At 35.5% G+C, this 24,616-nt stretch overlaps 2 protein-coding genes across 4 annotated transcripts in view; both read right to left on the bottom strand.

Annotated features, from left to right (window-relative positions):
* RAD54B (RAD54 homolog B) overlaps nucleotides 1–24,616 on the bottom strand; it is a 96,159-nt gene that overhangs the window by 28,538 nt on the left and 43,005 nt on the right. For 2 of the 3 annotated variants that reach the window (XM_075549481.1, XM_075549480.1), the window contains exons 4-5: nucleotides 2,372–2,566; nucleotides 19–297 (exon numbers count right to left, since the gene is read on the bottom strand). In XM_075549481.1, coding sequence (XP_075405596.1) covers nucleotides 19–297; nucleotides 2,372–2,566 — 474 coding nt within the window. Of the gene's footprint in view, nucleotides 1–18; nucleotides 298–2,371; nucleotides 2,567–18,887; nucleotides 18,917–24,616 lie in introns of those variants that run through there. The other variant, XM_075549482.1, reaches the window with a different exon arrangement.
* On the bottom strand, nucleotides 15,364–24,295 carry FSBP (fibrinogen silencer binding protein). The gene is made up of 2 exons (XM_075549483.1): nucleotides 23,839–24,295; nucleotides 15,364–18,933 (listed from the first exon to the last, which is right to left on the bottom strand). The coding sequence occupies exons 1-2, from the start codon at nucleotides 24,210–24,212 to the stop codon at nucleotides 18,408–18,410; spliced, it is 900 nt and encodes a 299-aa protein (XP_075405598.1). The 5' UTR covers nucleotides 24,213–24,295; the 3' UTR covers nucleotides 15,364–18,407.

Below are 24,616 nucleotides of genomic sequence, written 5' to 3'. Positions count from 1 at the left end.
TTATTTGTAAACTCTTACTTGGCGCATATGGGTCATGACGTGGTTTACAATTTTGGAATTCATTCTGTGTATTTGCCTTTGAGTCTGGTTTGCCGACACTTTTAAAAGGGTTAGAGAAACACTTCTTGGCAGCCTGAAAAGATGAGATAGTAGGGCTTCCTACTCCACGCTGAAAACATTTACCACTGTCAAAGTCGTCCTGAGAGATCATACCCATGACTTCTATTTCTTTTCCACCAATCATCAGCGTTTGACCTTCATCAATCTTTTCAAGATCTTTGATTTTATATCCAATACCTTTAAATGAAGAGGAGGAAAAAAGTTAATTTACTAGCACTCACCTCTAAGATTACTTAATTACCATAGTTACCTTTCCTTATTATTATCTCAAGTATAAGAAATGAAAATTAGGTTTTGAATGTGAATAGCCACTAGCTAGGGTAAGGACATAACTTATCATCTTAGTTTTAAAAAATCCTAAAAATCAGACAAGCTTAAGAAAAAGCAAAACTTGTTTTTTAAAGTGAAAATATCAGCCTATTCTATTCTTGGATTTGCATTTTGTGTGTGGAAAATCAAGCCAAGAAAAGACTTTGGCAGGCTGCATGGAGTCCTCCATTTTTTTGTGAACAAATTAGAGAAACACCCTGGCATCTGTATTTGCACTTAGGAAGAGCTGGAAATATGAAGGAGGTTCAATAGTAGCAATTGCTACCACAACCAGTACTTCACTGTTCCACATGAGATAGCAAAGTTAGAATACAGTTGTGTCAGGAGGCTGAGCCACTCCATGGTCTGTCTCTTTAAATGAAAGGGAAATCATTTAACATTTTAAGTGTATTTAAATTAAATCAACAGACATTGCTTACACATTGCTATGGGTAAGATGCTGAGGGAATATAAATATGAGTGAGTTGGTCAGTCTGCACTTCATGAGCTCATTAACCACTTAAATGACAGAATTTTTTTCCTGTGCACATTTATATTATAAGGAGCCCTAGTGGCGTAGTCGGTTACTCGTTTGGCTGTGAGCTGCAGGATCAGCAGTTTAACTTCACCACTCTGAGGAAGAAAGATGAGACTTACTTTTTGTACTCCCAAAGCCTTAAGCATCCAAAATCCTAGGAACATTCTACTCTGCGCTCCAGGGCCCTTAGGAGTTAGAACTGACTTGATAACAGTGAACTGTAGTTTGGATGCACGGACAATACATTATAGGAAGGGCAGGAACTGGGTATATCAAAATCCTTTTTTAAATCTCTACATAAACTAAAAAACTATCACATTTAAAAATATATGACTATAGTCAACTGGTGGGAAAGTATCACAATTTGGCTTGCTAAAAACTCAAAACCAACCAAACAAACAAACTCACTGCCATCAAGTCGATGCTGACTCATATAGGACAGAGCAGAACTGCCCCGAGTGAGTTTCCGAGCCTATAACTCTTCACAGTAGAAAGCCTTGTCTGTCTCCCTCGGAAAGGTTGGTTTCGAACTGCTGACCACGACACCGCCCTGCTAAAATTAGGCTGAACTTTATCATCTTTGCCAATCTATAAGTAGTGTATATTATTAAATTATTTATAGTGGAACATGTTTTTCATTTTAACACTATAATTTAGGGACAAATTATTTAGCCAGTGTTTCTAAATGTCACTGCCCATTCCTCTAGGGCCAAACTACTTCCTCAAAGTAGTAGTGACTCAAGGATTTCTACATCTCTATCAGACACTTATAACTCTCAAACTTGGTTTCAGTCTACCCCTTTTCTTTTCCTTGGACATTTTATAAGGATGGCCAATTGAGCTTCACTACATCAGCAACTTCAGCAGCATAGCCCTCAATTACTTTAGCTGGCAAATATTGAAAGTGCTGGAGAAGAATCTGTAAGTATCATAGGCTTCCAAAAGAGCAAACAAATCTGTCCTGGAAGAAATACAACCAGAATGCTTCTTAGATGCAAAGATGGCGAGACTTCATCTCAAGTACTTTGGACAGCTTATTAAGATAAACCAGTCCTGGAAAAAGACACCATGGTTGGTGAAGTAGAGGGCACTGGAAAAGATGAAGATCCTCAAGGAGATGGATTGACACAGTGGCTGCAACGAGCTCAAAAATAACAATTGTGAAGATAGATCATCTCATTTGGGGGAAAAAAATGAAACCATAGGAAGGGATTTGCCTCAGTGAACTAGCATGTAAGATTGTCAGTTTGAAGAAATATTGCAAGGTAATTTTTTTTATCATACAGTTTAGGCATAAAAATCACTTAAAGAACATTTTAATCTGTCCCTTTAGAAAATCTCATTATATTTTAATTTGTGAAACCAGACATACACATCAGACCCATCAGGTTAACATCACAGGACCTTTTCCAATGTCTTTGCCTTCCAAATCCTTTAATGTAAGTGACCTGCCCTTTACAATAAGAACAGCATCACCTTCCCACTTCTTGTGTTTTTTCTTTGAAGCCTTACACCAAACAACATTGAAATATTTGACGAGGTTATCAGGTTCCTTTTCTTTTGCCTTGAACTCTGTCACTTCTGTTGGGGCTGGATGAACTAAAATGAAAAAGAAAAAAATTCCTTTTTAAAGATGACTTTAATATTTAAGTAGTAATTTCATTCAAATGAAAATTCAGGCACATGTAACTAATGCCACCAAACTGTACACTTAAAAAAGTTTTAAAGACAAGAAAGACTTTAAAAATAAAGATATAATAAAATGAGATGTGTTAACAGTAAGTATGAAAGAATAACTAATCGGACTCATTAGTATTGTCTAAACTGAGAACTCTAAATGCCAGGTGCTAGCATTATCATAAGCGTACAGTAAATATAAGCTTCTTACACTCAGCTTCCCTAGAGCAATAATCACATACACAACTTAAGACTCTAGAACTAAAGATAACATCTCAAAATCTATAGCATCTAAAATATGCATTATCATGCATTTTGTACCAACAACTGATTTAAATAACAGTAATATTTTAAGATGGGGAAAGGTAAAACAAGATTACAACATTCTTTGAAAGAAAAGCTTGACACTCTTTTCAAGTAAGAACAAAAATAGCAAAGTATGAATGAGATCAAATTTCTTCAAAATACTTTTGCCCGTCTAGTTGAAGAGTAATAAGATTGGACCATTTATTTAGAAAATTCCGCATTCTGATAAAAAGAAATTTCTTCTTACAGAAGTCTGTAATTTCCTCAAAAAGTTTCCTCATATCTTTATAAAGATACATCTAGCCAGTATAACACAGAAAATTGCTCCAGCAAGAAAACTAATTTAGTAGGAAAACTAATATATGGAGATAGATGAAAAATAGTTGAACTAGTGAATTGTTATGATATATGAATTATAAGCCAATACAATTTTTTAAGTAGTTGCTCTAATATGAGTAAAATGACCAAAAAATACTGACTGAGAACTTGTTAGGAGTATAGATTACCTAGGTACATACAATTAGCAAAAGTGAACAAACTAAGCAAATTTTCAGAAACCAAACTCGCTGCCATAGAATGTACTGTGACTCATACAGTCTCTGTAGGAAGGAGGAAAACTGCCTCAGGGGTTTCCAATGCTGTAAATATTCACAGGAGCAGAAAGCTTCATTTCTCTCCTGAGAAGGGCTGGGGTTAGAACTGCTGACCTTATGGTTAGGTACCCAGCTAGTAACCCACTACATAGACATTTCCTTACATACAAACTATAAAAATACAAAACAAAACCAAAAACAGTAGCAGGGTAGATTGAAAAACATGTGTCAAATATTCTAAAGAATGGCATATTTTAGGGTTTTTGAAGTAAAAACACAAAACTATTCATGTACTGATTTTTGTGTGACCATTCACCTTGATCAATTTAGTAGGTAAAACTGGTATTTAATTCCATTGTAATCTGAATCTCATTGTGGTAAGATTTTTAAAAATATATTTACATTTCCTCTTTGCTTGATTCCCTTAATTTCTCTTTATATTTACGGGATTCTTGTTTAAGCTGAATACTTAATCAATCTGATGTAAAAACCCCAACATTCATTCATTTAACAATTTATCAGCTTCCCAATCTTGAAAGTCTAAATTAACTCTTACCGAGTACTTTAAAATTTCATTCGTTTCTAAATATAAAATAGTCATAAGAACTTGAGTTACCAAGAAATATTGTAAAAAGTGAACTCATAATGCACTATTGTATTGATGCATTAAAAATTGTAAAGTTAAAAAAGTGAACTCATAAAATACTACTAAATTTTAAATATTTAAAATATTTGAAACATTAACTGTTGATATTGCTAGAAGAATCAGGAATCCATTTATATCTATCCTTAATAGAAAGTTTTTACTAAGATCTTAAGTTTTTATATGATTGTTTAAGTAAGGTCATTAAAATATTCCCACCAAAATCATCCCCCCTCCAGAGGGGGAAAAAAAGAATATAGTTCATTTTGGCAACTTACAATATGTAACAGATTGAAATGTACCAGGCCAATATAAACCCATTCACTTCCAAGTAAATACTAAACACTATAGTATATTCACTATTTCTGTCACTTTGTCATACCGTAGTGACTTGCAGGTTGCTGTGATGTTGTAAGCTATGTCACCAGTATTTTAAATATCAGCAGAGTCACCCAAAGTGAACAAGTTTCAGTGGAGCTTCCAGAAAAAGAACAGACAGCAAAGCAAAAGGCAGTCCACTCACCGGAATTAGCCACTGAAAACTTCGTGAATAGCAAAGAACATTGTCAGATATCGTGCTGGGAGATGAGCCCCTCACATTGTAAGACACTCAAAATTTGACTGAGAAAGAGCTCTCTCCTCAAAGTAGAGTTGGCCATAATGAAACGGAGGAATAGTTTTGGCGACCTGCATTTGCTAGTGGCGTACGGCTCAAAAGGAGAACAGCTACAAACATCCTTTAATAAAATCTTGAGATGTATGTGAATCTAGAAAAATTTGAAGTCATGAGAAATCAAGTGGAAAGCATAAAGATCGATATCCTATGTGTTAGTGAGCTGAAATAAGCAGGACATTTTGAATCAGACAATCATGGTTTACAAGGTCATGATGGTAAATTCCAGAGGAATGGCACTGCATTCCTCTCAAAAAGAACATTTCAAGCTCTACCTTGAAGTACAACGCTGACTGTAATAGGATAATAGCTATATGCCTACAAGGAAGCCCAGTCAATACAACTTTTATTGCAAACTTATCCAACAACCACTAAAGCTAATGATGGGAGAAACTGAAGAATTCTGCCATTTCTTCAGTCTGAAATTGATGAAATATGTATTCAAGGCTGAACTGATAATTAACAATTGGAATGCAAAAGTTGGGAACAATAGTTGGAGAAAATGGTCTTGGTGATAGAAAGGAAACTGAAGATACCCCTAAAGAATTTTGCAAGACCAATGACTTTTTCATTACAAACATCTTTTTCTTCAACAACATAAACTATGAACTTGTGAGAGGAAATACACAGGAATCAAATTCACAACATCTGCAAGAAAAGACGATGGAAGAGCTCAAAATTAGTAACTAAAACCAGGTCAAGGGCTGACTGTGAAATAGACCATTACTTGCAACTTTGCAAAATAAGGTTGAAGTTGTAGAAAGTTAAAGCAAGTCCACAGAGCAAAAATAACCTTGAGTATGCCCTCGACACAAAAACACTTCGTTCTAATAACCTTCCCAACACGATTGCTGAAGACAAAATGGGTGCACAGCAAATGTGGTGCCCAGCTATCAAAAGATATAGAGTCTGGGGTATTAAAGACTTGAAGATAACCAAGCGGCCATCTAACTGAGAAGCAACCAAGTCCACATGGAGGAAGCATGCTAGCCTGTGTGATCATAAGGTGTCGATGAGATCAGGTATCAGGCACCAAAGACCCAGAACAAAAAATTCTATCAATGTGAATGAGAGTGAGTACAGAGTGCAGACCCGAAGCCCATCTGTAGACAATTGGACATTATTTTACAGAAGAGTCACAAGGAAGAGACAAGCCAGTCAGTCAGATGCACTATAGGACCGATGAAACAGACAACTTTCCTCTAGTTCTTTAATGCTTCCTCCCCCCTACCATCATGATCCCAATTCTACCTTACAAATCTGACTAGACCAGAGCATTTACATGGGTACAGATAAGAGCTGGAAACACAGGGAATCCAGGACAGATAAACCCCTCAGGACCAATAATGAGAGTAGCGATACCAGGAGTGGAAGGGGAAAGTGAGGGAAGAATGGGAGAACATATCACAATGATCTACCTATAACTCCCTCCCTGGCAGATGGACAACAGAAAAGTGGGTGAAGGGCAACATCAGTCAGGTTAAGACATGAAAAATAATAACAATTTATAAATTATTGACGATTCTTGAGGAAATGAGGGTCATGGAGGGAAGGAGGGAAAAATATGAGAAGCTGATACCAAGGGCTCAAGTAGAAAGAAAATGTCTTGAAAATGATGAGGGCAACAAATGTACAAATGTGCTTGACACAATGGATGGATGGATGGATAGATGGATGGATGGATGGATGGATGGATGGATGGATGGATGGATGGATGGATGGATGGATGGATGGATGGATGGATGGATGGTGATTAGAGCTGTATGGGCCACCAATGAAATGATTTAAAAGAAAAAAAAAAGTAAAGGCTTTTACAGATGTCAAAGAAAAAATAATAAAATTACCTTGAGTATGTCCCACGTGAATTTTGAGAACAGATTGACACACTAAAGACTAATGACAGAAGACCTGACAAGCTGTAGGATATCAAGAATCTCAAGAATGTGCAAAGTAAATGGTCATTAAAAAAACAAAGATGAAAGATAAACTGGCTGTCAGAAGAGATTCTGAAAGTTGATCTTGAACTTAGATTAGCTAAAGCAAATGGAAGAAATTAAGTAAAAGAGCTAAATAGAAAATTTTAAAGGACAGCTTGATATTATAACGAAATATTCAAGGACCTGGGATTAGAAAGTCAGAAGGAAAGACTCTATTTCAAGCTGAAAGAATTGAAGAAAAATTAAAGTCTAGAGCTACAACATTTAAGGATTTTATAGGCAAAATGTTGAATGATGCAGGAAGCTATAAAAGATGTAAGGAATACACAGTCAGTGTACCAAAAAAGAACGAGTTGATATTCAACTATTTCAAGAAATAACATACGATCAAAAACCAAGAGTAATGAAAGATGACACTCAAGTTGCACTGCAGGCACTGACCAAAAACAAGGTCCCAGGAATTGACAAAATACCAACTGAAATGTTTCAACAAGCTGATGAAGCACTGGAAGCATTTTGTCTAAGCCAAGAAATCTCAAAGGCCAAATTACTGGAAGAGATCCATAGTTGTGCCCATTCCAAAGAGGGGTGGCCTAACAGAATAATAGAAAGTATAGAACAATATCACATGCAAGTAAAGTTTTATTGAAGATCACTCAGCAACAGTTGCTGAGTTAAGCCTGTTTCAGAAGACATGGGACAGGGGTATCATTACTGACAGCAGGTGGGACTTAGCTGAAAGCACAGATTATTAGAAAGGCCTTTACTTATGTTACATTGACTATGCACAGGCATTCAATTATGGATCATAAACTATTGATAGCCTTGAGAAGAATGGTAATTCCAGAACACTTCATTGTGCTCATATGGAACCTGTACATGGACCAAGAGGCAGTTGTGCAAACAGAACAAGGGGTTACTATGTGGATTAAAATTCGGAAAGGTGTATGTCAGGACTGTATCCTTTCACCATACTTAGGTAATCTGTATGCTGAGCAAATAATCCTCGAACCTAGACTGTATGATGAACACAGCATCAGGATTAAAGGAAAGCTTACTAACAACCTGTCATATGCAGAAGACACAACCTTGCTTGCTAAAAGTGAGGGGGACTTGAAGCACTAGCTGATGAAAATTAAGAAGGACTAGAGCCTTCAGTACAGATTACAAATCAATGTAACAAAAACCCAAACCCTCACAACAGGAACAATAAACATCATAAATGAAAAAAGACAGAGGTGGGCAAGGAATTAATTTTGCTTGGATCCACAGTCAATACTCATGGAAGCAGGTATCGAGAAATCAAACATCTTTTTTTTTTCTTTTTAAATCCTTTTATTGGGGGCTTATACAACTCTTATCACAGTCCATACATCTATCCATGTGTCAAGCACATTTGTACATTTGTTGCCATCACACCTTTCTCAAAACATTTTCTTTCTACTTAGCCCTTGGGTATCAGTTCATTTTCCCCCTCCCTTCCCAGTCCCCCCTTCCCTCATGAATCCTTGATAATTTATAAATTATTATTGTCATGTCTCACACTGTTCAGAGTCTCCTTTCACCCACTTTTCTGTTGTCCGTCCCCCAGAGAGGAGGTTATATGTAGATCCTTGTGATCAGTTCCCCCTTTCTACCCCACCTTCCCTCGACCCTCCTGGTACGAACATCATATTCTATTAAGCAAATCTGCTGCACAAGATCTCTTGATGAGCAAGTGTTGAAGAGCAAGGATGTTACATTAAGGGCTAAGGTGTACCTGACCCAAGTCATGGTATTTGCAATTGCCTCATATGCATGTGAAAGTTGGACAATGGATAAGACAGACTGCAAAAGAATTGATATATTTGATTTGTGGTATTCTGAAGAATACCAAAATATGAGGGATTACTGGAAGAACAAACAAATTTGTCTTGGATTAAGTAGAATCAGAATGCTCCATAGAAGGATAACGAAGACAGTGGCTGCCACAATAGGCTCAAACATAAAATTGTGAGATGGTACAGGAGCTCTCAGTGTTTCAATCTGCTGTGCATAGGGTTCTGATAAGTTGAGTCAACTCCAGGACACCTAACACAAAAAACATTTTATGTTCAAAGGTGTAGTGGGTTAAGGGTTGGGTGCTAACTACAAGGTTCGCACCAGCCAGTCTCTCTCCTCTGCAAAAGAGGAGCATATCTGCTCACTTAAAGACTGCCTCTCAGAAACGCTAGGGGGAAAAAAACATGCTAGGGAGCAATCCTACTCTGTCCTACGAGTCCCAATGGACTCAAGAGCAAGAGATTGGGGACTATATTTTATTCTAACTCAGCAAATTTACAAGTTTCAGTAAAAGGTTCAAACAAAATTAGGTGGGTTTTGTTGGTTTATTTGTTTCTCTCTAAGAAAAAATTTAAAATAGAGAGGGATTAATATATTATTTCAGGGGCAAAAAAGAGCCCTTAATGAAGTCATTCTTGACTTCCTACTTGTTAAGGAACACACACACACACACACACACACACACACACACACTACATCATGGGAAAGGCATGAAAAAACAAAACAAGATTATTCTGTAATGTATCTTAGGGAAATGCTGAAACACATGCATCAAAGGAAACTTTCCCCAGCAAAAATTGTCTAACTCTACTGTTTCTATTTCAAGCATCCAAACACTCTGCTCACAGCCTTTATTGCTCCAAGCTCCCAGTCACTCAACTACTCGAATATTGCTTCATCCAGTTCTCCCACAAACAGGACTTTGAACCAGTTTGCACCTTTTAGTCTACGGCAGATAGACAAAATCAGAACAGGCCCAATTTTTAAAATCTGAGTAAGGCAGAATAATAACCAGAACTGGAAAAATTAGCCATAGACTTGCAAGAGGCCCACTGAGTCTTTTCAAGGAATCTAGTGAGGGAAACTCGTTCATGGCCAGGACTATAGAGGACAACACAGTCAAACCAAGAGAAGTCAGCTGACACCTTTGAGTGGGGCAGCAAGGTTTGACAGTTGGTTAAGTTATTTGGTTGTTATGCAATGCACACACTGCCCTTGTTTTCTAAAAGAAAGATTACGTTTCTAGCAATACAGACTCATAGTATTTCCCCTCTGATTTTTGTTTCAGTTCAGCCACATTTTTACAAATTGGGGTCCATTCCAGTTTCTCTTGTTGGCCAAGACTCAACTGGGAAGAAATGGTTGAAAGCTCTGCCCAAATTGCCCTTGCTGAAGGTCATTAGTGAGCTTCCCCCCAATAAATCCGCAGGTTATTTTTAGTCCTCCATGTGCTGAAAACTGTTTGACAATGTTGGCAACTTCCTCCTTAGAGATATAAAACTTTTTTCGGCTTCCCTATCGCACTTCAAGTTTTTTCTTCTTTGGTTGCTCTTCTCAGATAATTTGACCATGCATACTTCTCAGTCTAGTGTTTACTGGAGTTCTTCAAAACTGTTCCCTGGGCACACATTCTTTAGATTAACTCATCACTCTCATGGCTTCAGTACCATTAATGTCATAACAACTATATTTTTTCTCTTTAACTCAGAACAGGACTCCAGATATGTACATCTATATAACCAATTGCATCCTAGACATATGTACTAAGTCTCATAAACACCACAAACTCCTGTCTACTTATCTTCTCTCCAAAAATTGTCCTTTTGAATTTTCCAAGTCCCAGTGAAAGGTACACTGTCCTTGTTCAAGTCAGAAAACTGGAAATTATCCCTGATACTCTCCACTGTCCCAAAGGCAATTAACCATAAAACTAAAACATTCTACCTCTTATATGGTTCTCAAACATTAAGCACTATTTTCCTTCTCCATTGTCTCCATTCTTTACCAATCATTATACCTGGCCTGGACTACTGTACTACTTTCCCAATAGGTCTACTGAGATCTCACTTGACGCCTCTATGCCCTAAAGTTGATGCATATCATATCTATTTTAAAAGGTAAAAATGACTATGTTTCTTTCTTGCTAAAAAGTCCCTAAGTCTTAATAGTCTTACTAGAAACTTCAGCCTGTGGGTCTTCCTCCACACCCTTCATCTTAAGTCAGCCCTCTGCACAGAAGTTTAAATGTCCAATTGCTAGATTAAATCAAGTTGCCTCATTATTTAATATTTTATACTTTATCTTTGTTGCAGTCACGTCAGAGGTAATTAGGCAATGAATTATTTACTATCAGTCTTCCTCACACAACTGTAAGATATTGGAAGAACTCTGTACCCATATTATTCCTATCATATTCTCAGAACAACAGCTACTTTTAGAAAGGGCCATTTTGCTCCACAGACTATGTTTTTGAAGATATTTAAACTACGACTTAAAACTAATGAATTTTCACTGAAAAAGTTATTGACTTCAAATTCATTTTTGTCATTCTTTTCATTTTTCAAGATCATTTTCCAAATAAATTTCCTAACAAAGATGTCTTTTTTTTTTTTTATGTATTGCACTGTACTGACTAGGAATTGCCACCTTGAGTTTTCTTTCATAGCCATAAATTTCACCAACTTCAGTTTGGCTGAGTCAAATTTTGCCTCTCTAAATATTACATTAGTTTTAGTCAAAATCAAATTTACCCATTTTTAAAGTGGTCATTGTACTCTACCAATTGTTTTTGCTTAAGAAAGTTTGGTTTCCCAAGGAGATTTTTATTGTTGTTGTGATTTTTTAAGTTTTATTAGCATCAGTCACATGTCATACAATTCACCCAGATGCAGTTTTGAGGTTTTAAGCATTAACAATAGATGATTTGCTATTTCTTAATTCTTAACAAATTTTATGGTCTCACTTTTACTAATTTTGATGGTTTTTGCATTCTTTCTACCAATATTAGTCACTATGTATTGATGAATAAACAATTTTATGCGATTTTCATCTTCCTGGTTTTTTAAATTAAAAGATCATTTTATTGGAGGCTCTTACAACTCTTCTAACAATCCATACAAAGTTCACATGGAAGAAGCACAGCAACCTGTGGGTTCATGAGGTGTTGATGGAATCAGGTATGAGGCATCATAGACCCAGGGGGACAGACATCAGAAAAGTGGGTGAAGGGCGACATCAGTAGGGGTAAGACATGAAAAAGTATTAATTTATAAATTATCAAGGGTTCATGAGGAAGGGAGTATGTGGAAAGGAGGGGAAAATGGGAAGCTGATACGAAGGGCTCAAGTAGAAAGAAAATGTTTGCAAAATGATGATGGCAACAAATGTACAAATGTGCTTGGCACAATGGTTGCACGTATGGATTGTGATAAGATCTATATGAGCCCCCGATAAAATGATTTTTTAAAGTGAAAGAAAATTACAGCAAAGGTTGTTTGAAGTGCTAGAGAATTTAATAGAAAGGGGCAGGAAGGGAACTTTTTAGAGTGATAATATTCTATGTTACAGGATTCAAATTATACATATGTACTCATTTGTCAAAACTCATCAAGTGATACCCACAAGATCTATATAATTCACTATATGCAAATGTTACCCTCCAAAAAATAAATACTGAGCTTGTCAACAATACTCATACAAAAAGAGTTTAGGAGGAAAATATGTTAATATCTGCAACTTGGGTTTTGCTGGAGTACATAGGGTAACTTTCTATGAGCTGACACCACTCAATGGCCTCTAACAACAGCATCTGCAACTCATCTTAAAATGCCCTTTTTTAAACAGATGGATTGAGCGTCCAGTCACCTGAAACAACAAAGAAGAAAAATCAAGCATCTGAGAAGCAAGCGGCCTCTGGAATTAATAGCCACCATGAGCCGCTAGTTGCTTGAGCATGAGATGAGAAGAGCTGGATGATGCCCTCCTACATTACGTTTCAGGGAGTTAATGGGTGGGGTCTTAACAGAAAGAAGGAAAACAAATGTGGAATAGTATTTCAAATGTCCAAAGAATCCAGGCCTATAGTGACCCACTGGAGCTGTACGCATGTTGGAGACTGTTGCCCCGAAATACTTGTCAAACACTGAGGTAAAACTGTCCTCTGAAGGTCTCTTAGAGTTTCATTCCAAGACTAAAAATGTGGTCTCAAAGTACTGGACTTTAAAAAAAAAAAAAGAAAGAAAGAAAAGAAGCCTTTTTGACAACAGTAATTCTAAAGCACAGATGACAAACTTTAGGGGGCAACTAGAGCAAAAAATAGCAAGCACATTGACACTTGTGAAGAATGTAATCAACGTCACTATGTAGCTATAGAAATTGTACATGGGAGCATATTTTGATGCATACACTTTCACCAAAAATTAACTTTAAAAAAAGGTAGGCTGATGGATAGCTATATGGATATATAATAAAGCAAATATGGCATTAATTTTAAAATCCAGGTGAAAAGTTTAATGTTTACTATAAAATTATTTCTATGTATTTAAAAAATATTTTCGATACATTTGAAGTTTCTTTAAAATGTTGGGAAAATCTTTATAATAGGCATAAATTGACACATGATTTTTAAAAACCAACCACTTAACAAAGCAATTCCAATCAATATGTATTTTAATGTTTACCTTGTTTGGGGCTGTGGGGGAAAATTGAGTGGTATTTTTATTTTGTTTTCCATGTGCCACCAAACAATTCCAAACCAAATGCATATAGTATGAATCCAAAGAATGCTCTCCCTCACTGCCATCAAGCAAATACTGACTCTAAGCCACCCTATAGGGCAGGGGAGACTTGCCCCTGAGAGCTGCAGAATAGAAAGCCTCGTCTTTCGTCTGAATTAAAATTATAGCTACTTGTTTTAGTCAAAGTTCAAGAGCAATGCAAGAGAGCTTCTAAAAGTTCTGCGGAAAAAGTCTATTTTCTTTCAATTCCATTTTTCCATGAATTTTTCAAAGTCTGTTTGTATAATATATAGAACTAATTTCTCAGAATTATTTTTACATGATAGGTCACATACAGAATAGGGTTTACATGATAGGTCACATATTTGAAGAATTTATTCTTATATGTTTAACTACTATACACATGTTTCAAGGAGCCCCAATGGCGTGTTAAGCATTCAGTAACAAAGCAAAAGGTCAATGGTTTGAACTCACCAGCCACTTTTCATGAAAATGATATGGCAATCGGTTTTCATAAAGCTTTATAGCCTTGAAAAGCCTACAGTGTAGTTCTATTCTGTTCTATAGGGTCACTATGAGTTGAAATTCAACTCAACCACAGTGAGTTGTTTGGGTCTCAGTTTTATAACCATCTTTCATCTAATTTTTAAAAGTATTTATAATCAATTTCACAATCAAATATTCAATGGAGTTAGAGAATTTGTTGGCATTAACATTTTTAAAAAGGAGCAAGATATTTAGATATGGTACATTTGGCATTTATTATAATGCAATCTTCTAAAAAAATTATTTCAATAATGCCATATCAAAATTTTTACCTTTATTATACTGAATTATCTCATTTATGGCACATATAAAGCATACAAATCAATACAATGTGCTATCTTATCTTGCATTTGAAAGAACATGTATTAACAAGCACTTAACCATTATTAAACACAGTATATATTAAATAGAAGTCATTATATTATAAACTATCTAACCGTGTCTATTAAAATTTAACATATGAAAGAAGGCACATGGAAAAAATTCATATTTTAAACATTTTCACATTAGTCATGATGTAATACAGTAGACAGAATCATTCAGAAAACAAATTAACTGTATGCAAGTAAGCTGATGTCTCATTTTATAAAAAAGCAGTTCATTTGAATATTGTAAGAAATCTGCAGATATCTGTTAGAAATGAAAAGAGTTTTACTGACTTTTCTTGGAATGGCACTTTAACATAATTTAGTTCAGAACACCAAAAGTTATCATAAAAACAATTAATCCACTTAAATTCACATGTAAATAAAGAAGACCAAAAAGCTGACAAAAATAGTGTATCTACTATCTAAATGATCAGTGTATTGAATGAACTTATCTTCTGGCTCAGTATATGTTTCAAATGTATTATATGTCTAGAGAAGCAACTCTCTATTTTTAAAAATAAAATCAATCTTCTCTATGATGTTTTCCCAGCACTCTAGTATCTAAGTGAAGTGCATGCACAGCTCTCTAGGCTAAGTCACCTGTCTGGTGATGTCAGTGGACTCGACTGCAGCGAGCACAGTACCCGTGCCCCCTAAGTGAAACTTGTCCTCAACCACACCTGCTATTATGAGCTGGATGAGTAACGTCCACATTCAATTCTCAAAATAAAAAAAATGTAAAAAGCTTTAACCTAGAATTTCTCTCTCTAAAATATTCTACAAGATGATAATAAATGTTACCTCCAAAAGGGGTTTTATTGTCAAATAACTAAGCGATATATTTATATAGTGGAATGTTGTAGAAAAAGGAGAATTATACAATGGAGAGGAATTATAGGCTGCTGTAAATTCACGGCAATTAGTTTAATTCTGGTGCTTAAAACTAAGTAAAAGTAAAAAAACAATAAAATGACTTAAATTTTTTAACTATGTAAAAGTTATTAAAATTTCTATAGAGCCCCTAAATGCTAGCAAATTTGTTACCTAATACAACCCCCACCCCCACCCCTTCTTCCCCCCAAATAAACCCTACCAACTTCTTAAGACAATAATGGAGAAAAAACTCACCACAGCAAACTATGTTGACATTATTTTGGGAACAGCAAAACAATTTTCAAGAGCAACTTTGTTTATATGTGATTTTTTAGCTTCCAAAAAACATAGGTACTTTTTTGAATACACAACTTTTCCTTGAAATAAATTTCCATAGAACACACTTGGAAGAACTCTAACTTAGCTATACAGTCACCATTCAAAATGAACATACATGATTAACTCACAGTAGCATGCTGAGATTATATGAATTACATTTCATAAAGTAATTTGCTTTCAATCGTTTCAAAAAGCTAAAGCTTACTACTATAAAGATGCATTTAATAAAGTCACTGAAAAACAACCTCTCAAATTAGAATTATAAGATTCATCACTAGACTCAAAGAGAAGTCAGGAAGGACACAGATAAAAGAGAAGGTAAAGATGACTGATATTTATCAAAGCATTTCTAGCACAAAAATTTTAACCCTAACAGATATAAAATGCCCTATTTTTAATTTAACCAAATAGGCTGTCAATAAGCTAAAACAGTACCTTAAAAGTCAACTTTACATTTGCTCTATTTCTATAACCAAAACCTAAATTCTGAGTTTAATTTCCACGATAATGCCCGCCTCTAAATGCTGCTCTAAAATTCTCCCTAAGTCATGTCATTCCACTAAGCAAAAGTTGTCAATGGCTTCTCATTGCCCATTCAGCTACATGACTTTTTTTTTTAAGTATTTAATACAATCCTAATCTAGCACCAAAACAACCTCCAAAATTATAGCCTTCAATGCACCTTTATCTATTCTTCAACACAACATTTGAGAATTTAGTAAGATTTAGACACACGTTGTTCCAAACTACTGTTTTTAGTAGCTCTCAAATATTATCTGGCTCCAGGATCACTGAGTTTGTTAAACTGATTACTGAACCCCACCCTACTTCCCAGTATATTCATCAGGTAAGAAAAATTACATTTCTAAACAATTATCAAGTATGCTAAGGTTGCTGGTTCAGGAGCACACTTTGAAAGTCATTTCTATATTACAACAATCAGAAAAGTGGAAGTCCACTGGCTAAATGAAGCCCACATATATATTTCTACCTAGTATTTTTAAGACATGCTAATTTTGAACATATAAGAATTAGAAAATTCAGTTTAAAAATTATTTTGATTTCTGGCTTTTTTCTGCAAGTAAAAATTTAGCTGGAGCGAAACAGGAGCATATCATTTAATCAGGAGACGTCCTGGTCTGGGTTACTTGACACTGCCCACACTCACATCACCCATCATCGATCGGGCTGTGCTCTGCTTGTCCACACTGATCCCTTTTCCCTATTCTGTGTCTCATGATTTCATGTTGCTGACTCTAAGTTCAAACACCTTTCCCCCACTCTACTGCTGAAATTCTGTCCTTGCGCTTAGGTGATGGTGAGTCAGTTTATGAATCATAGCATCCTGAAGTGACAGAATGGGATTTCCTGGGCTGAAATCTTCACAGGAGCAGTGTCCAGGTCTTTTCTGCAGCGCCACTAGGTTCAAGCTGCAAACCCTAAGAGTTGTGCCACAAGGACTCATTTGCTGAAATCCACCTTGTTCCTTATCAAGTGTGGCTTAAAGTCCTTTCTCAGGAAAGCCCTAGCAAAAACCGAAATCCTTAGGTAATAAAGAAAGAGCATCAGTGGCACTGTGGACTAAGGGTTGACTTATTGGTTCAAAACTACCAGCTGCTCAGGAGAAAGACAGGGACAAAGATGAGGCTTTCTGCTCCCATAAAGATTCACAAACTGTTGCCCTGAATGAAAATCAACTATATGGCAGTAGATTGGATAAAATACATACACAAATTTAATGTAAAAATTAAGTATATTTTAAGAGTCAAGGTTTTATATATTCCCAGAAATACCAAAGTGACACTATTTACACAAATAAAACATAAAAGACAACAGATTATATACATGTTTTTGAAATTTTCATTCTATGTACAATTTTAATTTTGTCCATTCTGATGTTTAAAATAAAGAGATCTTGTTAGCATAATATAAATTATACAGCCAAAGTATACCACAGCTCCATTAGAATATCCTATCTTATTTTGCTGGCCAAAAAAAAAGTGGGGGGGAGAAGGAGAAGCTGACACAATTTCCCTGATTTCATAAACAACAATCTTTCTAAGCAATTTAAGAAAATAAATGCTTCCTAGTTTTAAATCTGATGCCTAAGGTAGAGGAGTTTTGCTTCTACAGAATGGGGGTGGCAGATCGATCACACCGAGGCAGCAATGCAGAGTACTGATTCTGAGTGTCTTGTCTCTGTCATAAATAACTTTGCTATTCCAGTATAAATCGCGGATTTCTCTCTGGACCTGTTTCATTATCTTCAAGTTGAAAAGATGAAAGAAAAAAAAACTTTCATCTCTAAAATCCTTCCAAAGATGCCAGCATAACAAAAAAAAATGCAGTCAAGCTTCTTGTTTTCATGAGATTAAGTTAGCATGTCTAAAAAAAAAGTTAGCATGTCTTTTAAATCAGACGGTCTTTAAAACTTTTTCAACTTTCAAAGCTCTAAATTAAAAATGCTGAAGGCTCTGGACTTGAAAAGACTGTGTATATGGCTGCCTGCTAACCCAGAGGGAGGTGGTCCAAACCCACTAATGGATCCTCAGACAAAAAAACTGCCAATCTGTTCCCATCAAATTTATAGTCTAGGAAATCATATGGGGCAGTTCTACTTTGTCTCACAGTGCCAGGATGCATAGGAATCAAGTCGAGAATACACAACAGGTTGAGCATACAAAATTCTCTTTTATAAGTCGACAAACATTGAAAAATGGAGGAAAACAGCAAAATAAATAATCATGCACACCAATAAATTCATTTGCATATCTCAAAGAAAAACTTAGGAAGTAAAAACTCATGTCAGGAAGGTTTTTCCACAACAGAGAACAACATTTAAGAATATGCATTTTGCTTTAGGATATTCTGAATAAATATTTGATGCTAAAATTTAAATTATTAAATTACAAGATTAAGACAATGTTTTTAGAGACCATTATATTCTGGCAAACCATGCCGTAAGCGAATTGCTTTTAGCTTCTCCACTTCAATTTTTGCTCTCAGCAGCTCTTCCTCCAGCTGTTGCCTTCGTCTCAGTCCATCCCTTTTTTCCTGAACATACAATCCAACATTTTTTTGATTTTCTAAAATTATCTGATGCTCTTCTTTCAGCATTTGTAGAATCTGAGGATCACACCCTAATAGTGACCTAAAGCGTTCTCCACTCTCATGCCGAAAAAAACCATCTCTCCTTGGAATAGAAGATGGAGACAATGTCATTCTCATATCAACAGAGGACAGGGATGGTGACAAAGATCTGTCCATAAGAGGTACTAATTCATGTTCTTCTCTTTGCTCTAAAGTATCACTCTGTTGAGAATTTAAAACCAGTGGAGGAGGTGGTTTCACATCTTCTTCTTGCTTCACCTCCACTGTAATAGCAGCAAGATGGTGATCCAACATTACCTGTAGTGAACTGGTACCAGCCTGTGCTTCCTCATCCATGTTTGCACTACAGCACACAAAAAAAGCATTGCAAAATGTGAACCAAATGAAGACAAAAGCATATTGATAGCATAATTTTCTATTTACTATGTACTGGGTTACCAAGTTTTAATGCTATAAAGAAAATCAGGAAACAAAATTTCAACCCTTAAAATAACAAGGTAACTAAGATTAGAATTTAAATGCAATATACATACATATGTCTACACAAGGAGCACTGGTGGCATAGTGGTTATGAGATGGACTACTAACCAAAAGGTCAGCAGTTCAAAACCACTAGTTGCTCTGCAGGAGAAAGACAACGTTTTCCACTCCTTTAAAGAATTACAGTGTCAGAAACCTGCAAGGGCAGTTCTACCCTGACCTAAGGGTCACTCACTATGAGTCAGAATCAAGTCAACAGCAGTTGAGTTTTTAACTTTTATGTTGGGTTTTTAAAAAAAGATAGCACTAATACTACAAAAGCCAATGAGAAGAGGAAAAAAAAGACAATGAGGTCACTAAAAAGAAATCATTGTCAATGCTTGTAAAGAGACACAATCCTGAGGTTCGTACTAATATAAAGGACAGTAAAATGGACCTGGATTTGTTATCTCCACATCTCAGTCCTAGATTTCCTGGTCTGCTTTCCTTCACTAATCTTAGTCTTTTCAGTAAAGTCCATTCCGAAAGAAGTCTTATGCCCATCCCTTGAGTTCCAACAGGAAGGCACAGGGCCATGTATAGCTGTGTAAGTACTGATTTCTGCATGTGTCAAAAAGGAAAGTCACGATTTTGTATGATTTCACAAAACTCCCCAATGGTACAGTTCTACTCCATCATATTAAGTCGCTATCAGAATCAAGTTAACATTACATAACAACTAGAATAAGCTAACTACCATATGATTCCCTAACCATTCCACCTCCAGGAAAGGGCATTTCCCCTTTATCTACCCTGTTCACAAGAGCAAGGGTTTTTGTTCGCCACCATAGAGCCAATGCCTAGCATAATACTATAGAAGGAACCTAGTATACTAGAGTCGGTGATCATCATCTATTAAATGAAGAATGATTAAATAATACATTTTTATTGCAGTGTTTTTAATGGCTTACATACAATAAAAGATCTGGTGGTTCAATGGTTAAAGCCTCAGATGCCAACTGAAAAGTAAGTGGTTCATACCAACCAGTGGTTCCCTATGAGAAAAGGCCTTAAGATCTGTTCACATAAAGATTACAGCTCAGGAAACGCTACGGGGCAGTTCTACTCTGTTCTACAGGATCGCTGTTTAGAATCAACTCAGCGGCACACAATAACAACATTTATAACATAGTCTATGAGTGGAGTAAATAATTAGCAAGCTCATCTGCTAACTTAAACACTGGGGTTCCAAGTCCACCCAGAGGCACTTCAGAGGGGGCCTGGTGATCTACTTCTGATAAATCAGCCAATAAAAATCCAAAGAGCACAGCTCTATTTCGACATAATTGGGGCTGCCATGAGTCAGAATTGACTCAACTAGAACTAGTCAGATAAAATATATTGAAAGTTTATGTTATTTACTATAATTTCCATAAAGTAGACATTTCTATTAGAGGCAACCACAATTTTATTATAACTTAACCTTTGATATAATATTTTATGACATAAACTTAATGTGTACTATAATCCTACTGTATTTTTAAAAACAATTTGGTACCTATCAATAAACTGTGAAGAAATAATCTTGTCTCTTGACTTGTTTTTGTTTTCTTTCAAACTATGTTTCCACCTAACTTGAAAGTAAAAGTTATGAAGGAGAATTAAACTATTGGAACTAATTTCCTGAGAACATTTTACAAATGTTAAATAACATATTTGATAATGATTCTACATGAGTTACAACGCTGGAGTGAAAAATCCCAATGTGATTTCACTCAGTAATGGCATCAAATAGCCAGAAGTAAGATATCTCTCAGAAAGATACATGTGAAATAATTAAGCAAAGTATTTAGATTATATAAACTCCTTCATTTGAATTATATTTTTAAAAATCATTTTATGATTTCCAAAGCAAAACAATGACCTTAATATAATTAAAATAAGTAAGGTTTGCTGCTATTCTAACAACTCACATGTAAGGGGTAAAATTACATATGAAAATTAAGATTTTTTAAAATCATTTTATTGGGGGCTCTTACAGCTCTTATAACAATCCATACATCAATTATAACAAGCACATTTATACATAGGTTGCCATCATCATTTTCTAAATATTTTCTCTATTTGAGCTCTTTGTATTAGCTCCTCTTTTTTTCCTCTCCTTCCCCCACCCTCCCACCCTTGTGAACCCTTGAGAAATTATTATCATTTTCATTGCTTACACCATCACTGTCTCTCTTCACCCATGATTCTGTTGTCCTTCCCCCCTTTTTTTTGGGGGGTGTTATACATCAATCATTGCCATCAGTTCTTTTCTCCCCCTTCTGCACCCTTTTCCCCTACCCTCTTGGTATCACTACTCCCAATTCTGTTCCAGAGGGGTTATCTGTCCTGGATTACGTGTGTCAAGAGCTCTTGTCTATACCAGTATACATGCTCCAGTCTAGCCGGATTTGTAAGGTGAACTGGGGTCTTGATATTAGGTGTGAGGAACCCTCAAGGAACCACAGGAAAATTAAGGTTTTTTAAATCTTCCTAATTATTATTCCAAATTAATATGTATGATAGTGTATGATTCATAATTAACACAATATATTTCCGTGTAAATTCATAGGTATTATATCCAGAGTATTCTATTCCATTTTCTGTAAAAAGTTACAAGTAAAGCATAGAAGAGTCAAAGAAAATGCTTTAGATAAAGTCACAAAAATGATTAACAGAGGAGGGCTTATAAAAGTTAAGAGTCTGTATTCTAAGAAAAAAAATAAGAGTCCGTATTCTGAGGATCTAAGAGGTTACCAAAACAAAGTATAATTTGCTATCAGGGAATGGGAATAATAAAGCTATAAATCAATGTAAATTATAGAAATAAACAGTAGGAATATATTTTAATAATTAAACAATATGTGTGTAAACAGTTATGTCTTCCTCTTAAGAAAGGAGCTTGATGAAATTAACAAACATGTTTATAAAAGCATAATTAAGTTTTCGGAATAACTATAAACTTCTGAGATAATTGTGAAGATTGAGATAATATAATCAGATAAGTATAAGCACTTTAAATTATTAAATAAAAAAGCTTCACATAGAGAAAATGGCAGTGTAAATAAACACAGCAATTTAAATGGCACTTAAATGCTGAACATTTTATATTATTTAAATAGCATGTATATAAATGCATCTATGAATCAAATCATTTTAACAGAGAAATCATAGTGCTCCAAAAGATCCAACTGCCCAAAATGTACATATTTATTATCTCTTTATATTATCACTGTATTTTCAAATATGCACCTAATTGACCTATAGATTCTATGTATAGTTCCAAAACCCCAGTGGTAAACAGGTGTATACTTACAATGCAAAAAGACTTTTTTTTTCTCTTTATGGCTCAAAAGAAAAACATGTTTGAATAAATAAAATATTTTTTTAAACTGTAGAGCTTTTTTTAGACCACTAGCTTACTAGAATTTATTTTTCATTACTGAATGCTTGAAACAGTGGCCCAGGAATTAATGTACTGTGTAGCCATGCCTGAGATTCCCACTGGTATTAATAACTGAAAGCTATATAAGTTAATAAGAAACTAGATCAAAAATATTTCCCTAGTAAATTATCAAAATTACAGAAATGTTTGGCTAAACAAGTTGCTTCATTTTTTTTTCAGGTGGGGGGTGAGGGGTGGTGGTGGTAGTTTTGTTTTTACCTGTTTTCCTCTTAACTTGAAAGGAACATCAATAATTTACTTCTATGACCCTTCCACCAATAGGAAAGCACATGGTAATGTTTTGTTTGAAAGGTTCATCAGCTAACAAGAAGGTAATTAAATGTATAGATTAATAATTTACTTAAATGGATCAGAACAAGAAAGTCGCTGCCATTTTTATATCTAGCGAGGAATTATGATTTGAATTAATTAAAAAATAACAATTACGAAGACTTCCCAGCAAGTATTTCTATAGAGCACAAAGGTTTCCCAGAAGCTGTTTTAAACCCTGAAAGAACCCAGGCTCCTCTTTTGAGTGTACTAAAATTGTTTAATTTCCTAGCAAAGCATTCTGAGAAAGCTTACCTTTCCTATATGAACCATGATCAAAGTGAAACTAGATCACTAATGATCACTGAAAATTATTTTAAGACCCTTTTATTCCATCATCTTATCCCTACTTGGGTATTAACTCCCTTATCTTAAAATCTTTATTTTAAATGCAAGTTAGCTTTTTAAAAAAATTTCAATTAATGTAAGATACAATATTCCCATTAGGTTTACTTAATTGCTGCTTTAAATTCCATTTTTATGGTTCAATGCACAGATTCAATAAGTGTTGACAGAGACCATTCTTAAAATACTTAAGATTATAAAAGCCAAAGTTCCATTTCTCTTAAAACAGCTTCATGCAAATTAGTCAAACCTGAAAATCCTAGTGAAAGGTAATCTTAAATAAAACGACAAAGAAGTCTCTCTCAAAAGCTACTTAAATGCCTAAAAAGTTTATGAGGTGATGTCATAAAATGCATTCCATTTAGTCCTCTCCAACCTTTACTTTTTAAAAACTACAGGGGAGGGAGGACAAAGGAGGGGAAGAAAAAAAGAGCAAATTTTGGCTTAAATCAAAAGCAGCGGGAAAAATTCCTTAAACCTTCACTTTTCCTTTAAAAATGCAAAACAAAGCCACCATTCATTGCGCCCACTATGGGGATGCTTACGCATATCTCCATTACAACTAAACCAAAGCCCAAAATATAGGAGGCGCCATAATTTTCCACAACAAAATAAAATAAAGCTTACCTTTGTATGTGGTTCCTGTCTCTTACCAGGCAAAAACTGGAAATCTGGGGAATCATCTCCATAACTTTCTTGGTTGGCTCAGAAATATTGCTTTTTAAATCTGACTGGGTCTCTTTTTGCTGCAATAGTTCCTGTTTGGCATATTCTTTGAGCCTTTTGTACAGGGTGCGTAGGCCCTGAGCGGTTCGAGGAGGGCGGTCTATTCCAATTGCATTATAGTTAACTGCTATGATATCCCAGCATCTATTCTTTTCCACTATTACTGAATGTTTATTAGTATGTTCTTCGAGAATTTTAACGTATGGCTTCACAAGCTTTAGCAGATCAAGCTTTTCAGATAAGGTAAAATTGGAAGATCTAGCCTTTCCTACCATTGTTCTGCTTAAATAAGTAGGCAGTTTCTGAAACCACCATGCAGCCTCCAGCTCGGCTCAGCTCTTTCACAAACAGAAAAAGATCAGGCTTAACTAGGCTAGCCTCATTTAGGCCCACGCCTACAGGGGAGGGTTTATTAAAATTCCTCAGCTTAAGCTGCCGCGGGTTCAGGAAATCTGCTTAAGCCCGGCCTGACCTACATAAAGCTTCTTACCGAAGACAGGAAGGCACAAGCAAAACACACTTGTATATAAAGAGAACAGCGTGAGATAGGATTCAATACACAAGGTCTAGAGATAAGCATGGAACACAGCTAAAAATTAGCTAATTTAGGGAGACTATCAGATTTCTGCACATGTATGCCTAGCTGATAGACTGGAGCTGCACTGCAGTATCACTTTAA

This window comes from Tenrec ecaudatus, chromosome 5, assembly GCF_050624435.1.
Source record: "Tenrec ecaudatus isolate mTenEca1 chromosome 5, mTenEca1.hap1, whole genome shotgun sequence".
Lineage (NCBI taxonomy): Eukaryota > Metazoa > Chordata > Mammalia > Afrosoricida > Tenrecidae > Tenrec > Tenrec ecaudatus.
The sequence above is the reverse complement of the archived record's forward strand: the minus strand, read 5'-3'. Positions and strand labels throughout refer to the sequence as shown.

Excerpts from the sequence above, each read along its gene's own strand:
- FSBP (XM_075549483.1), bottom strand. The coding sequence starts at position 24,212 with ATGGTAGGAAAGGCTAGATCTTCCAATTTTACCTTATCTGAAAAGCTT. Across the intron at positions 18,934-23,838 it reads GACAGGAACCACATACAAAG|TGCAAACATGGATGAGGAAG; the intron begins GTAAGCTTTATT and ends TGTGTGCTGTAG.